General features: G+C 48.8%; 1 protein-coding gene across 4 annotated transcripts in view; it reads left to right on the top strand.

The window, feature by feature from the left end:
• Positions 1-2,034: 2,034 nt before the first annotated feature.
• Positions 2,035-15,183, top strand: part of SEPTIN5 (septin 5) — a 43,955-nt gene continuing 30,806 nt past the window's right edge. Inside the window, exons 1-2 of one of the 4 annotated variants that reach the window (XM_080559791.1) lie at positions 2,099-2,243; positions 2,407-2,417. In XM_080559791.1, coding sequence (XP_080415917.1) covers positions 2,201-2,243; positions 2,407-2,417 — 54 coding nt within the window. In that variant the 5' untranslated portion in view covers positions 2,099-2,200. Of the gene's footprint in view, positions 2,252-2,406; positions 2,418-9,301; positions 9,513-15,183 lie in introns of those variants that run through there. The other 3 variants (XM_080559792.1, XM_080559797.1, XM_080559793.1) reach the window with 3 other exon arrangements.

The following is a 15,183-nucleotide window of genomic DNA, read 5'->3' as shown; positions in this document are numbered from 1 at the left end:
GTAGGTATTAGCCGTAATTCTGCTGTCTAGCGATGGCTGTTTCATCAGGATAGACTTAAAAAAGTTTGCATCACAAGGAAGCGTATCTGGCCTGTGTTCAGAGTAAAACTGCGTAAAATGGACATAATGTTGTTATCTTGGCTACTGTACTGAAGTTGAAAGAAGAATTGAGGTGACAGATTTGTTCTGAGATGCAAAGCCTCTGCAGGTTTTATGGAGGTTTGAATTTTAAGCATGTCTGTCAAGAGGGCCAAGGTGAGAGATTTAATTGTGAATGTTTTTTTTCTCATTAATTGTGCACAATTATGTTTGCCTTTCTTGATTTTCTTCCAGAGTTCTGCATCATATTTTGCAACCTTCTTAAAATGATGCTGTCCATTTGTACTTGTGAAAGCCAGGACAGCCACACCCTTCCTGAGAAACCAAGACATTTAGTTGCAGACTGCAGTTTTCTGAGCAAAAGTAACATGAAAGGTTCATCTTTCAAGAGAAACTGGTACAATAGGGAAGCAGGCTTTCAAAAGCATCTTCTCTTTAATTTTATTAAAAATGGAGCTTTTTTCCCCCCTCTCTTTTCAAAGCAAGATGCCTAGACTCAGTGTCACAATTCTGCTGTGGGAAGCCTTACTGACCAGTAGCAGCCACTGGTACTGATCAGTCTATGCCTCCCTCTGGCTTGTCAATTCCAGCTGGAGCGTTTTGTCTCAAAACCAGACTCACAATGCTACTGATACCCGAGCGTTTTCCTTTCTACATAGTCAATTTTTATGTCATTTCTTTGATATTGTCTGATGGTAATCCGCAGTTACTTTTGAACTTGGTTTTGTTAAAATACTTCAGAGCTGAAAGGGAGAATGTGTTTGTTAAGCTGTCTGCTACTGTGAAGATCTCTGGAGAGATGGCTCTGACTAGAGCCTAATTTTGGACCTAACATTTGCACTCTGTTGGCATTGGCAGTGCCCCGGCTGTGGAAGACAAGTCCCTTTTTCTCTGTGAATTCCACCCAGGCCTTCTCCAGGCAAATATTTGCCAGCAGTGGGAGAAAGTACCTGCAGGTAACTGTTTTAATGACTCTGTTTAGGAGGATCAAAAAGCAGGCAACTGTAGTCCTTTCAGTCTTCATTAGTTTTAAAGCACTGTGGCAGACTATTATACAACTCATGAAAGGCCCATTGGATTGTTGGTGCCTTTAATTGTGTGGAGTCTCTAATGGTCTGTGGCTGTCTAGTACTTAAAATTGAGGAAATATGCTAACAGCTACATGAAATATTTTCTCTGATGCTTTGAATCAATGGCTAAAAGCAAGCTGAGAACAAACTAATGGGTTTTTAAAACATCCATGCCTTGGACTGCCAGCTTCTGCTTTGGGATATGAGGTGTGTTTTCAATGAGCAGGTGGAAGACATGACGAGATGCTGGGATGATGGTAGGGATTTGAAAAGTTAGTGTTGTGGCATCAGTGTCAGTTTTGTTCCAAGACAGGGCCCTGTCCTTGTGCTTGCACAGCCATCACCATGCCGGGGTTGTCCTGTCCTGTATTTAGAAGAGTTTCAAGTCTGATTATTTACCTGACCTTGAAAGGTGGAAGAGATGAGCCCTCTCTGCAGCTGTGGCAGCTGGTGGAAGGAGCTGGGTTTCCTGAGCCTTTCCATCCCTACGCTTGCACCTTCACAGTTCAGTTGGGGTTCCTTTGAGCTGTTAAATCGTGGGCTAGTACCGCTTTTGGAGCATTTTAGGTTCATTCCAGCTCTCTCCTGCCTCCTCTTAAAGCTGTACCGACAGCTTTCACCTAAAATAGCTTCCAGTGTTATTCTTAAAACGGCTCAGCAGAAAGGGACCACGTCGGGACTTGCGTATTATGTATATTTTGTGTATTACACCGGCTGCATTCGGTATTCCTCCGGTGGGTTTGCGGCGTGATTCAGGACTTCCCCCAGCCTTGGGAAACGCTGGATGCGGAGCCGCCTCCCCTCCGCTGCTTTTCTCCTCTTCCGCGGCGTCCCCGTGCCTGGCAGCAGGCACCGTTCCCGGGGGGCGCGGCGCTGCCGCGGGGCCGAGCGCGGAGCCGGGCGCGGGGCGTTCGCCCGGGGCGGGGCGGGCGGGGATTGGCGGGGCCGGGATTGGCCGTGCCGAGCCGAGCCGTGCCGAGCCGGGCCGGCCCTATCCGCGGCAGCCCCGCGCTGGTGGCGCTCCCGGCACCATGAGCACCGGCATGCGCTACAAGAGCAAACTGGTCAACCCAGGTGAGGCGGCGGGGCCGGGGGGGGGACGCGCGGCCGCTGTGCCCCGGGCCCCGGCGCAGCCGTCCCTCACGGCCCCTTCTCTCTTCTCTTCTCTCCCCGCTGCCGGCTCCCGCCGCGGGCATCCCGCCCTCGCCTGCCCCGCTCGCATCGATGCGCCCCGCAGAGGAGAAGCAGGTAGGTGAGCTCGCCCCGCTCGGCTCGGCTCGGTCCGAGCCCCCCCAACTCTCCCGGGGTGCTGGGGTGGTGCCCCGGCACCTGAGCGCGGCGGCGTTCAGCCCTGGCTCCTCTGAGCTGGGTTCATCCGGGGAACGCGCCTTTGCTTTGCTTTATCCCCCCCTGCTTTGGATCTTTGGATGGGGTTTCCTTTTTTCCCTTTTTCTCCAGTGCATTTGGGCGCGCCGAGTAGGTTTGGATGCAGAAAGGCAGCGCAGGGGCTGGAAAAGGCTTCTCAGCATTAGGAGCACGTTGCCCATCGCTCCCTCTCCCCTGCGCAGCACAGATGCGCAGGCACTGACCCAGTCGTGCCGCTCCTCGCTGGCGCAGCAGATCACCTCCTTGCAGGCAGCCCGAAGCTGGGCGTTAGGGAACATCTGCTTTGCTTTGCAAAGCAAATAGCTCTTTGGAGACATGTCTCTGAGTCCCCGAGAGATAGAGGGGGTGATGCAATCAGATGACATCGACGGTTGTTTTTTGGCTCATCATTTGGTATTTGGAGGGGTTTAGGGTGTTTCACGGGAAGAATTTTTCTCCGGTGGGCTTGAATGTCTATGTAAGAGGTAAGCAGCAGAGTGCCATGTGTTCCTTAGCACCCATCATCGTGATTATAGGCAATGTCTGCTGTAAATGAGCTTGGAGAAGCTTTTGTGCCTCACAAAGGTGGGGATGGAGGCGATGGTTGACACAGCAGGGCAGTGCAGTGGGGCTGTGCAGCAGGAAGGAATCCACCCATCCCCAGCCTGGCTTGCACTTGCTTTGGGGTCTGCTTTATTTCTGTCTGGGGCTGTAATTCCCCATGAAGCAAACACCTTACCTACCGAGGCAGTGGTACTGCACAGCCTTTCTGGACCACAAAGGAGGAGACTAATTTTGTAGCAGCTTAGGCATTCACCCAGGCACTGCAAGAAATGGTGTTTCCCTATAGCGCAGGCTTGGGCGCTTGTCTGTGAAAAGGCACGTGTGTGGTTTTGTGAGCTGCTGATTGCAGTGGTGAGAGGAACAAAGTAAATCTAGCGGTAATGGGATAAAGGGGTCTTATCAGGCATGTTTTTCCCAAGCTACTGGAATTTTACTAGCATTTTGTAGCTATTTCTTAGTGTATTGCTGTTATTCCAATTCTTTTTTATTTCTGGAGGGGAACAATGCAGGCTGTGTTCTGAAATTACAGAAAAATCAGGGTAAGCTGTGAACTGCAGAGGAGATTTGTGACCCAAAAATCACGCTGCTCTTTAGCTTATTTGTCCTTAAACAAAGAGGGACGAAGGTTATATATAGGGCTCCTTTCTGCTCACTCCCCAGAGTAAGAAGTGTGGCAGATATCAGAGTACTTTGGTGTAGATGTTATCATAATTCCTAAAGGCTTTTGTCACGCTTTATAGGCAAGAGTGGGCTGGAGACTATACCCAAAAGTGTCTGTGTTTGCAGGATGGCATAGGCTCTTCTGGCACAAAAGTGGTCTTTCCTCAAGTCCGGAGGTGTGCACGTGTGTGTCCCTGTGTTTTATGCTGAGTGTAGAGCGGGTCTTGCGTGACAGAGCATGGTGAATTATGAATTTGTGCCAGCTGTATTACTTGCGGATGGTGGAGGGAAACCAAGCTGTGAATACAAAGCAATCTGCTGAAATGAGAGTGAACGTACTAAACCACAAATGATAGCCTTATTTAGCATGCTTCAAGAGCAGGGATTTTCTTCCTGTGCCACCTTTTTCCTATCCTCTTGCATCTGGCAGCAAGTACCAATTTTAAAAGGTTTACTGAAGCTGCAATTCTTGCCTGAAACGTTTTTTAAAAAATTGTTATAAAAGCTAAGGAGAGGGCAGTACAATAGGTTGCATATAAGCAGGGTAGCCTTCAGTAAAATAATAATGAGTTGCTGAGTCAAAAAAAACAGGAACAGTATGGTGTCAAAGAATGTGCGTTCATCTTCCCTCAGATAATAGTCAGGGCTGATGCATTGTCTGGGTCCAGGGAACTCTGATTTGTGGGTTTGGCTCCTTGTGGCTACCACTTATGAATAGAAAATAACAGTAGATTCTCTCTGTTTTCCAGTTTTCTCAGGTTCTTCATGTTTGATTTTCAAAGTGTGTTTGGCTCTGAACTCATGTGCCACTGAAGTCAGGGGAGGTTTGTCCGTGCACAGAGCACCCACCGTTCCAAGGGGAAGGACCCTGCTTTAGGACCCTGGACTAGGAGAAACCAGTCTCTGGTCCAAAGCTCTACAGCAAGGAACTTGGTGTCACCAATCAACCTCAGTTCAGCACCTGTCAAATCGGGATGGTTTCTCTCCTAGGAACTCATGTACTGTTGGAGAGCTTTCTAAGAGGGAAAGCCTCTTGTGGCGAAGCTGGGTAGGCAGATGAGGCTGTGGCTAATAACCCATACGCATAAGAGTAGGCCATGTGTAAGGGAAACCTAGCAATTTGTTGCAAGACTGTATTGACTTGAGTACCAAACAGGGCAGTGCAGCTTGAGGACACTCTGCCAAAGCCCAGGGTATCGCTGTGGGAGGAGTACAGGTGAAACCTTCTAAATACCCAGTTAAACTGGAGTCTCTTGGCACGCTCCTGCAGAACGTGCCTCCTAGCTCTTGTTGTTGGCGTGTGTTTGTTTGGGGTGTTACCTTGCCGTGTCTCTGGAGCTGGCTCCTGCTCACTCAGGCCCGTGTCTCTAAAGTTCTTTGAAGTCATTGTTTCTCTTTAAATCAGGAGGATGGGAACCTCTCCTTCCCAAGTTGATCTCTCCGCCCCATCAACTTGCAAAGCTGTTTGGGTGTGGGAGCAGAGACTACCTGGTGGATCCAGTTCTTTCAGTGGGTTTGAAATTACAGGGCTGTGCCTTTTGCGTTCAGCTTGGTCTTTTTCTCTTCTTAAGTATATGTTGAAGTGATCTGCACGTCAGTAAAAAATATATGTAGGGGGTACTGTGTATAAAGAGGATGCTGTGCAAAAGGTTGTTTGGCTAGAGGAGTGGTTTCACTGTGAGCCTGGGCATTGAGAACTCCTGAATTTGTTGCATTTGTCTCTGTTTTTGAGATTCTGGGTTTTATATCTTCAAAATGCGTAATTCCTTTGCTTTCTCCACAGGGGAAAAAAAAAAAAAAAAAGAAAAAATCAGTGATTTCCATTGTTACTGCGGCGGTAGATATATCACAAAAGCAGAGATGTCTCTCATCTAAAATGGCAACTGTGCCAACATAGAGCATCAATTTCAGGTCAACCTTCAACCTAGCCTTGCCTACCAGATAACTTTGGCTGATGGAAATCCCCCAATCCCTGCTAATATGAGCTGCCTTCTCCTTTTTTCTACTGTGTTTATGGAGAGAAAAGCCCAGATGGGCTTACAAGAACTGCGTAACCCCCCTCTGCGTAGTGCAGAGGTACCAGAGATACTTCTAGATGCTGCCTGTGACACGCTGCAGGTGCAGGTGGTTGCTCATGACAAAGAGCAGATTAGGAGGAGGGAGGAGTGGTGATTCCTGTGTCTTGAACTAGTTGAGGATGACCTTAGCGCGACCTCAGTTTCTGTGTACGTGTATGTGATGAAAATAGATTAGCTGAATTTTGTGAAATACCTGATGAAATGTACTGTGTGAGGATAGGTTCCCATGTGCAGCAGTTTGCTGCTGGGCTGATCTTGGCCTCCAGCTCTGTGCTGGAGCAGCCTGGAGGATTCATACCTGTGTTATGTGGCTGCAGCATTTTTATCTTTCACCTAAGTATTTTCCTTAAAATAACTCCTATTGTAATCTTGTGATGTGGGGAAAGCTCTGCTTTCTTGCACCTGTGCTTGTACAGAAAACACGGAACCTGGAAGAGAAACAGTTCTACAGGCTTTTTTAGTTTTCTGAAGGTTAACCCTATGATTTTATAGTTGTGATTCTTTGAGTCATTGGGAGCGTCAACAGGGATCTGTGTTCCTGTGCACGAGTCCGTCGTGATCTGTATCAATTCAAATGGGGTGGTTGTGGTGAGGGTTTTTTTTTCTAGGAGAAAGCAAAATGATGTTTGCATCTGGCACACAGGTGTTTCCCCACAGCTGGATCGTCTCTCACTGTGTCATCGATTGCTCTGGGTGAGGCTGCTTCGCTTTGACTCTGCATGTTAATGCTTCTTCTAACCTGCATTTTCCAACAGTGGTCTTGCATTCTGACCACCAATATGTGCCTGCCAGAAAGGGAGTAGCAAATTAGTCACAGAATCTAGAGCTAAACACTGGAAATGGTCTTAAAGCAGCACATCTCTGCTTGTGGTTCTGCTGTCCCAGTGTATCTTGGCCAGACGTAGCATTGGGGTGGAAGCTTTTACTTCTCTGTGAGAAGCCTTGTGCGTTTCATTCATTTTTTTTGGCCCATTTCAAAAGGTAAGGTTGGTCCTTTGCCCTCCAAACTGGGCAAGGGCTCAGTGCTCAACACAGTGTGTCAGGAGCTGGGTGGGACTGCAGCAGGTTGAGAGATTCAGCCCTACTTGTCCTTCTGCTGTGCATCTGTCTAAACAGTCCTGCTGCAGGAGGCTCCTGGGTCACGCAGACGGGCTATTCTGGGCTCTGGAGGGAGGTCCATCCTGGGCACTTTGACTTCTTTTCTTTTTTTTCCCCTTTTTTTTCTGCCTGCCCTTAGAAAAGGGCTGTAAAAGCAGGTCAGTACATGGGCTGCATGGTGAAACAGGACTGCTGGAGAGCTGGGCACAGTCTGCCTCCTGCTGCTGCTGCTCTCTCTCTTCAATTATTTATGCTCCAAATGGACGAAGTGGTCATCAGTACAGGGCCAGGGAGGGGTCCGGCCCTCTGTGTGAGTAGCAATCTGCAGTTTATGAAAAGGAGAAGTAAATGTTTCCTGCACACGGAATTTTTGTCCCTTGAATTTCCACGAACTGCTTGGCTACTTATGTGTGAGTCCAAAATTGTGCTGCCCTTGCGTGAATTGGGCAAGGCCGTTTTGGGCACGTTAGCCAAATGTGTAAGTGTGACAGATGTTGTGGTCTGATCCTTGCTGGTGCTAACGAAGTAGCAGTTCGTTTAACCCCTAGAGATGCTTGTGACACCGTTGCTCAGCTGCTGGGTTGCAGCCTGCTGGGGCCTTATGAAAGGCAGTTCATAGGTACAGAGGTGAAAGTGTTGCTGCTGTCTAAATGAAGGAGAAACCCAGTCCCTGCATGCTTTTAGTCTTCAAAGTCAAGGAGTCTCATACAACCTCCTAATGCTCTCAGGAATAATACCAACTGCACACCAATGCTATTCTCTGCCGGACTGTCCTGGCAGGAAATAGATGTAAGGCTGTTGTGACGGTCCTGTCCCGCCCTTCGAGCAGAGGGTGCTTTGCAGCAAGATCTGAGGGGAAGCTAGTCTGGAGAGGAACAGCCCGAGTCTGCTGTCTTCTGGAGCCCATACAGCTACCCTGTCTCGGCCTAAGTTGCTGTTCGTTAAATACCCAATGAAATGGACATCTTGGGAACCCAGCGAGGATTCCGTGTTCAGCCAGCTGGTTGCTCACTGTGCCAGGCCAGGTTGGGTCCTTGCTGTGTTAGAGCTCTGCTGAATTAGTTTTAAATACTCAGTCCAAGGGGTTTCCCCAGCAGTTCTGTGTCACCCCACTGCTGTAGCAGTGGCTGCTGTAGCTATGCTGCTGCTGTCAGACGGAGCCCACGTGTGCTGAACCCAAGCCTGGAGAGCTCTGCTCCATCTTTAACGTTTCAAGCAATTCTTGCCGAGATAGCTGCTAACTAAGCCAGGAGGATTTCTCTGGTTTCTCTTCCAGTTCAGGTGACTTCTGTGCTACTTTTTTTTTCTGGATAGCAGAGTACGAACTGGAGGGCACCTTCTTTGCTCACCCACACAGCTTTCTTGCCTGACCAACACTATGTCTTTGTCCCCTTCCTGCCCCAGGCAGAGATTTCCTTGGGACAGTGAAATCTCCTGGAGCAACCCTCCGTTACTTATGAAGGAAATATGCGACATCTCTAATACATTGTGTGACTTCAGATTTTTGTGAGGCATATGCAAGTTGTTTCATAGCATACTGGAATAATTCCATATGGGCTGGATTTTGTCTCTCTGTGTGTGTATGTCTACAGTGTGGTTAGCCTTGAAGCACAGGAAAAATATTTGTCGGCTGTTACGCATTCCTTTTGTCCCAAAGAATCGTCCCTGGAGCAGTGAAGAGATTTGCAGTCATCTTGTTCCCACAGGGATGTTCAGGAGCTGGATTTGTGTGTGGTGTATCAGAAAGGTTGGGATCACATCCCAGAACATGTGCTCCTCATCAGTGTGTGTGCTGCTGTTCATCCGTGACTTGGTATCCCAGGAACATCGTTTAAAACGAGTAGTGGAAGGTGGCACTGAGTGTGCTGAGGGGAAGGATTTGTATGTGTGACACTACCCAGAGGGGCTGGACTGCAAAAAGCCAAAGACATCTTCTGTTGCTCCCAATTCAAGTAAGAGTCCTTTATGTTTTGAGGCTTGAATAGATCAGCATTCTTAATTCCCCGTCTTGTAGGAGTGTGTTTCCAGCACATTAATTGGAATCTTATGGTTTGCTAACACTCAGCTGTAGACTGCAGTGCCTTCCCTCGGCGTGTCACTCCCGGCCCCTACCTACGTGTGTCACCCCGAGCGCTGCCACAGCAGCTATGTGCTGGAGGGAGCTGGGAGGAGAGCACCGGAGGGCTGCAGGGCCCGGCTTGCTGATGAGCAAAGCTTGGCCAAGTGTTGGCCAAGAGGAAGTGAAACCCTGCGCAAGCATCTGCAAGGGTGCAATGCCAAGAGTGGGAGGAGGATTGTTTAGCTTTAGTACAACTGTCTGCTTCTGAAATCAAAAAAAAAAACAAAAAAAAAAAAAAAGAGGGGGTAGAAGTTAAAGCTGAAGTTAATTTCTAGAAGAGAGATACAGCTAAGCCGTGCAGGACAGCACAACGCAGGGATGCTTGAGATGGCAGAAACCTCGCTGGGTGCAGCTCGGCAGTCTTCAGCTTGCATCAGCCCGGTGGTGTGCCAGAGAGGGCTAAGGAGGCTCAGGGTGAAGACTGCACAAGTCTGGCGTGCTGGAGGATCTCACGCTGCGGTGCGTACTCGGGAGTTGGAGGTGTGAGCCAGGCGCCAGTGGAGTTGTCAGGCAGTCAGAGGTGGGCAGCCCTTGGTACAAGCTTTACCTCCAGCTTTTCTCTTGCACCTTGGGCTGCTTCTCCACACAGCTGCGCTTGCTGACAGCAGTGAGAGCCTGTGGCAGGACTGAAGTGCTCACTGAAGTTAGGTGATGGGGAGGCGGGAGCAGGGTGGTGGCAGACCTGTCCCTGTCTGCCACTGCTGCGGCCCTGTGGGGTGACTGCTCGGAGCAGGAGAGCCGAGGTCCTGCGCTTGCCAGCTTTGTTCATCTCAGATCTTTGCTCTTCCTGGGAACTTTGGGAGTGCCCCGTTTGTTTTGAAGCATGTTATCAAGAGTGTCCAGGGTGTGTGCATGGAGCGGGGATGGCCTGTCTCCGCCTGACCCCACCCAGGGCAGCTGGTGCTGTTCTCCCAGAATGACTTCTGGCCCCGGGGAACCGGGAGCTGGGAATGCAGGCTGAGCAAATAAACCGCGGGATCGTGAGTGCTAGCTCCTGGAGAGCGGCCATGGGGAGCGAGCCCGTCCCGCTGACCTCTGGACGTTCTCAGTGCAGAAGCAAGGGAGGGGAAGAAAAGATCCCCTCCGCCTGTGGGAAAAGAGGCTTCAAGGGCTCAGCGTCTGCCTTCTGCTTTCTGTGAGGCAAAGCCCCCGGTGGTACAGACATGGTCTGTGCTCCAGTGACTGTTTCATTTTGTCTTGCAGACCCCTGATGCTTGGAGCTGTGTGAGCACACACAAGAGAGCCAGGCAGGCCTTTTAATGCTTTAGTTTGTGTTACAATTATTTTTAAGATCACTTCCCAGACAAGTCACTTCACTTCTTTTTTTTCCACGCATTCTGTAATGTCTCCTGGCTATTTCCTCAGTGTGGGAACTATTCTAATCCTGCCTGCTGTGCTGAGCTCATTCTTGCCGTGATACACGCACATGTGAAGTCCTTTTAAATCCTGCAGTCTTCCATCCGCCTTTATTTCTAAATAAATTACATACTACATAAAGTATATGTCCAGGTGAAATATGACTCACAAAGTTGGGCAGCTGCTGTCTGCCTGTCCTACCTACATTGTCCCCTGGTTGTGTTTTCTGTGTAGTTTAAAGCTCTCCTGAGTCTCTGCATTGGGAGTTAAGTGGTGTGAAGTACTGGAAATGTAGATGGACAGTGTTGGAAATGTCCATATGGACCAACAGTAATTTCTCTCTGGTCAAGGCCTGCCATAAAAAATGTCAGAGAGGTTTAAGGCTTTTAGGATCCTATAAATTCTCAGAGCTTCATCCTGCTCAGAGGAGCTGGTGCCAGCTGGTCAGGCAGTAAGAGAAGAAAAAGAAACCCAGGCTTTGGGGAGCTGGTGTTTGTCCTGTTTTCTGGGGAGCGGGCTGAATCAAGGCTGAGGGGGTTAAACCGAGTGATACAGCTGGCCTGTAGAAAAGTCCTGCCTCTGCGATTGTACAGTGCTGAGAGGTGAGCAAGAGCATGTCATCACAGCAGAAAGAGAGATGCTGAGATGCTCTCTTATCTCCAAGAGGCTGCACTTACAGCCCTGACACTGCCTAGGTGGTTTCAGCGACACGGCTGGAGCAGTGCTCTGCCTCCCTTGGCTGGAGCACGCAGAAGGGGAGCTGCTCATGCCTCGCTCCTGAGATTAATACCTTTGTTGTTCGTCTGCTTACTTTCAAGAGCTATCCTTCCCTTGAAAGGAGCCCTTGGCAGAGTGCGTATTTATGAGGGAAGCGGGTATTAGAGAGGACAGTTATTTAACAGGACTTGGTGCTTCTTCTGGGCAGTTAATCCAGGCACATGCTTGGGAAGGACTCCAGGTCCACCGAGCAGCTGAATGCTCTGGATCTGCTTGTCTGCCAGAAGCCTGACACTTCAGAAGCTCAGACCAGGCCCACAGAGGCGAGAAAGTCAGAGGTATGTTTTCTGTGTGCCCCCCAGCACTGTCACACTGATCCGTTTGGGATCCTCTGAAACATCGCTACTACGAGCAGGACGTGTTTTCAGTGCAGGAGCACGTCCTCTTGTCCCTCGCTTCACCTGGCTTGCCCCACCGCACTCAGCTCATGCTGGGTTCACAGCATTTGACTTCACAGGAGTTTAAATAAACCAAAACCAATTGGATGGAGCTCAGGGTTCCTCTTCTTAGTGCCTGCTCTGTTTGGCCTGCTGGTCCTCAAACAGAAAGGCTGCATGCCATCTCCTAGCTGTGTGATGGCATTATTTTCAGCAGCTCTCATTAATGGCGGTGAAAGCCTTTCTGTTTGAGCTGGTAGGGCCAGTCCTCAGCAGCTGCTGGAAGGCTCCAGGCAGTGCCAGGCGTTTTGCTGGCTAGTTTGAATGGCTGATCTGATCTGAACATCTTCCTGCTCCTCCCGTGGTCATACTGTCATGGGCAGGTGTCGGTCAATAGCAGAATTGTTCTCCTGGTAAACAAGTGATGGTGCTAGTGGAGTTGTTCTTCATGTAGCAGCAGTGCAGTGTGTGCGTGGGGTTGCTAATGAGGGATATCATGGAACTGGTTGGTCTGAAAGCTTCCTGAACCATCTTATTTTTCTCTGCAAAGTGTGTGGATGTTCCTTCGTGTATGTAACAGGCCAGCATGCATTTCCTCTAGTGGAGAAAGCAGGTCTTGCTTTTTATTCCTAAGGCAGTGGTTCGTAAATGAGCCTGAAAAGAAAAATATTTCCCCGCTTAGAGCAAAATTACATCAGAGAAGAGTCCCATCACAACTTCTTAAAGCTGGGCCCTGAATTTGATCATGCACAGTGGAAATAATAGTCTGTTCAAGTGATATGCAGATCAGGGAGCATTACCCTGTGCATAGGTCAGAAATGCTCATGTTACAGGTTTTGCTTTCCTCTTATCTCCCAAGACTGTGGGATTTGCTTGACTTTGTGTAGTCTGAGGGCACATGAGGGACAATGGGAGGAGATCCACCACAAAACATGCCTAGAGATCCAGTTCCAGGAAATAAATCCCAAGAAACCTCTGTTTGGCCTAGGGAGTTGAACCTGGGCTAGGAGCCCAAGAAAATCCCTCCCCGTTGGGCATGTAACATCGGTTCTGGGATTTGCTTGGAGATGTTTAGCCCTGGATTCTAACAAATACAGAGGTTTGATTTCGTGCTGTGCTGCAGGTCCCAAGAGCTATTCATGGCCATTAAAAGGCCGTGAGTGACTTTAGCTCTTGGCCTGCTGCGGCTTTCACTTGAGCTTGCATCGCACGGGGCGTGCTGTGGTTCTGTGAGCTTACTGACTGAGCTGAACGTTGCTCGTCTTGCCCCACTCTTCCTTCTCACCCGTGTGGCTGTTTCCATTGCTTTTGGGTTGCCTCATAGGAAAGCACAATTTAGCAAATGCAATTTTTCCTCTTCACTGCCTCAAAGTTCTTTCTAACGTTGGGTATTGCTGTGCTTTGTGTGTCCAACAACCACAGCATTTACAGTCAAATGACTTTGTCTCCTCTAATAACTTCTTTAGTCCAGTTTCATTTCTCTGGCTTCCAGAAATCCATTATAATCACTTCAAAGGTGACATTTCCATGAACTCTGCTCTTCCAGTGCCCATTCCATTAATGTCCCCCATCTTCCATCTCCTGTACTTTACCATTCTTGTTATTTTCAGGTGAAGCCCAGGAAAAAAAAAATGAAACCAACAAAACCATTTAAAAAAAATCCATAAGGGCGAGGATTTCACAATTAGCTGTTCCTTCAGATCAGGACTGTATCAGTGAGTCACTGCTAACAGTTTTGCTGCAGGGCAAGTACAGATTATATTGATGGCTCTGATTGGATAAACTGCAAATTATAGTGGAAGTCAGGACTGAAATAGCCACAGTAATGTTATCTGGAAAGAACAGATGTTATCGAGAACCCCGATTATTCTCTGTGATTGGGCTGTGTCACTGATAGAGTGACATTAGTTATTCAGGTTGGGGTGCTAACCTTTTTTGATTGCTTTTTCTCTCAATTTTGGGGAAATAAACTGTTACCTTAAGGTGGAAAGAGTTATAGGAGGAGTGGAGCAGTATGTTTCAGAATGTGTTTAATGACCCTCTTCAAGATTTAGGGCTTAGCTATCTGTCTCCTCCAGTCCAGTTCTGTGCTAAGGTTTGTCCCTAAGGCTGTGGTTTTTGATGACGAGAGAGGAAAAATGCCTTTCAAATCTGGTAGAAAATACCATTCCTGAGACTTTGTTGGGAAAATCCCAGTATTCCAGGTCTGTCCTGATCAAAGTACGTTTCCTGTTCTGGCCATGTTATTTTATACTGTGTTACCTCTGCTGAAATTTGCCAGAATGGCAGAGTTGGGTTGTAAACCCCCTGCCTCTGGGGGAAGATCATAAGAGCAGCTCTGATGTTCCCAGCGCTAAGCACAGTGGGGCCTTGTGGCACAGCGGCAGGGTTGTTTGGTATGTGTATGGCGATGGTGTCTGTGAAGCCCTCTCCTGGGCCACAGCCCTGCATCTCAGTGCTATGCCCCCGCCCCGGCTGAAGCGATCCCACCCGTGGTGCCTCTGTAGGCGTATTTGGGATTAACCAGGGAGCTGACGTGTTCTTCTGGTCTGGGCTGACGTAGAGATGGAAGACAATAGGATGAAACATCAGCTTTTCCACAAAGGCCACTGTCAAATATAGTTATTTTAAAGGCAAATCTTTTAGGGAATTAGCAATAAAATACAAATCTAAGGCCAGCTTTCTGTGAACGTGGATGAAAGTGACCAAGTCCTTTGAAACTGAGAGGGGCAAGGGACCCCCGTAGTTTTACAGATGCAGCCTCAGTGAGCTGTCTGCCGCTGCTCTCCCCCTCACTGCTGTAGCTGATCTCAGCTGCTGTGTAGCGGGAGCTCTCGCCATCTCCCGTGAGCAAGCTGCTGCTGAGGAGTTTACACACCTGGTGCCAGGCTTACAGTTGCCTTTCATGTGCTGTGGTCCACGGATTAGATCCAGGAAAGGGGTTGGTGGAGGAAAATAACTAGGAAAATACTGCAGGAGGTAGGTTCCAGGCTGCTTTGAATGGTCCTTTCATCTCCGTCTGAAAAAAAAAAAAAATAGTAAGAGCCATAGCTCTTGGAAAATGGCTCTGAAAGGATCAATCCCCACCCAACATATGGACAATTCCATACATCTGGAGGAGGGAAATGTAGTTATTTTGTGTTTCTGATGTGATAACCCGTTAGTTTTCTTGTATGCTTCAGATTGCAAGCCATCTGGGGCAGGAATGGCCTTTGTACTCTGGCTCAGGGCCCTCATCATGGGGATGTGCTCCCCAGGAGCAGGTAGCTGATTGCAATCCGCTCTCCGGATGATAAATTCAGGGCTGCAGAGCTCGGCAGTGCTTTACCCTGAGGCTGAAAGCTTCTGCATCCCCTGTGCCTGTCCCTGCTTCACCTAGACTCGTCACAGCATGGAAAACTCTTGTAAGCTTTTCTGTTGCAGATCTCCTCTTACCTTTTGCAGTATTGGTAATTGAGGACATTCTTGCCTGGTTGAACTCCTCCTGTGCCCTGCTCTTTCTGGATAAGCAAATGACATCAAGGGTGGCTGGGCAAAGAGTCTGAGAGAAGTGCAGCGAAGCAGCTGTTTGCTATAGCAGGAACATCTGTACTTAGGGGGCTCCCTGCAGTTTGGGAGTA

Source organism: Anser brachyrhynchus, assembly GCF_964034855.1.
Source record: "Anser brachyrhynchus genome assembly, chromosome: 17".
In the NCBI taxonomy this organism is placed as follows: Eukaryota; Metazoa; Chordata; class Aves; order Anseriformes; family Anatidae; genus Anser; species Anser brachyrhynchus.
Note: the sequence above shows the minus strand (reverse complement) of the source record. Positions and strands in the feature narration are given on the sequence as shown.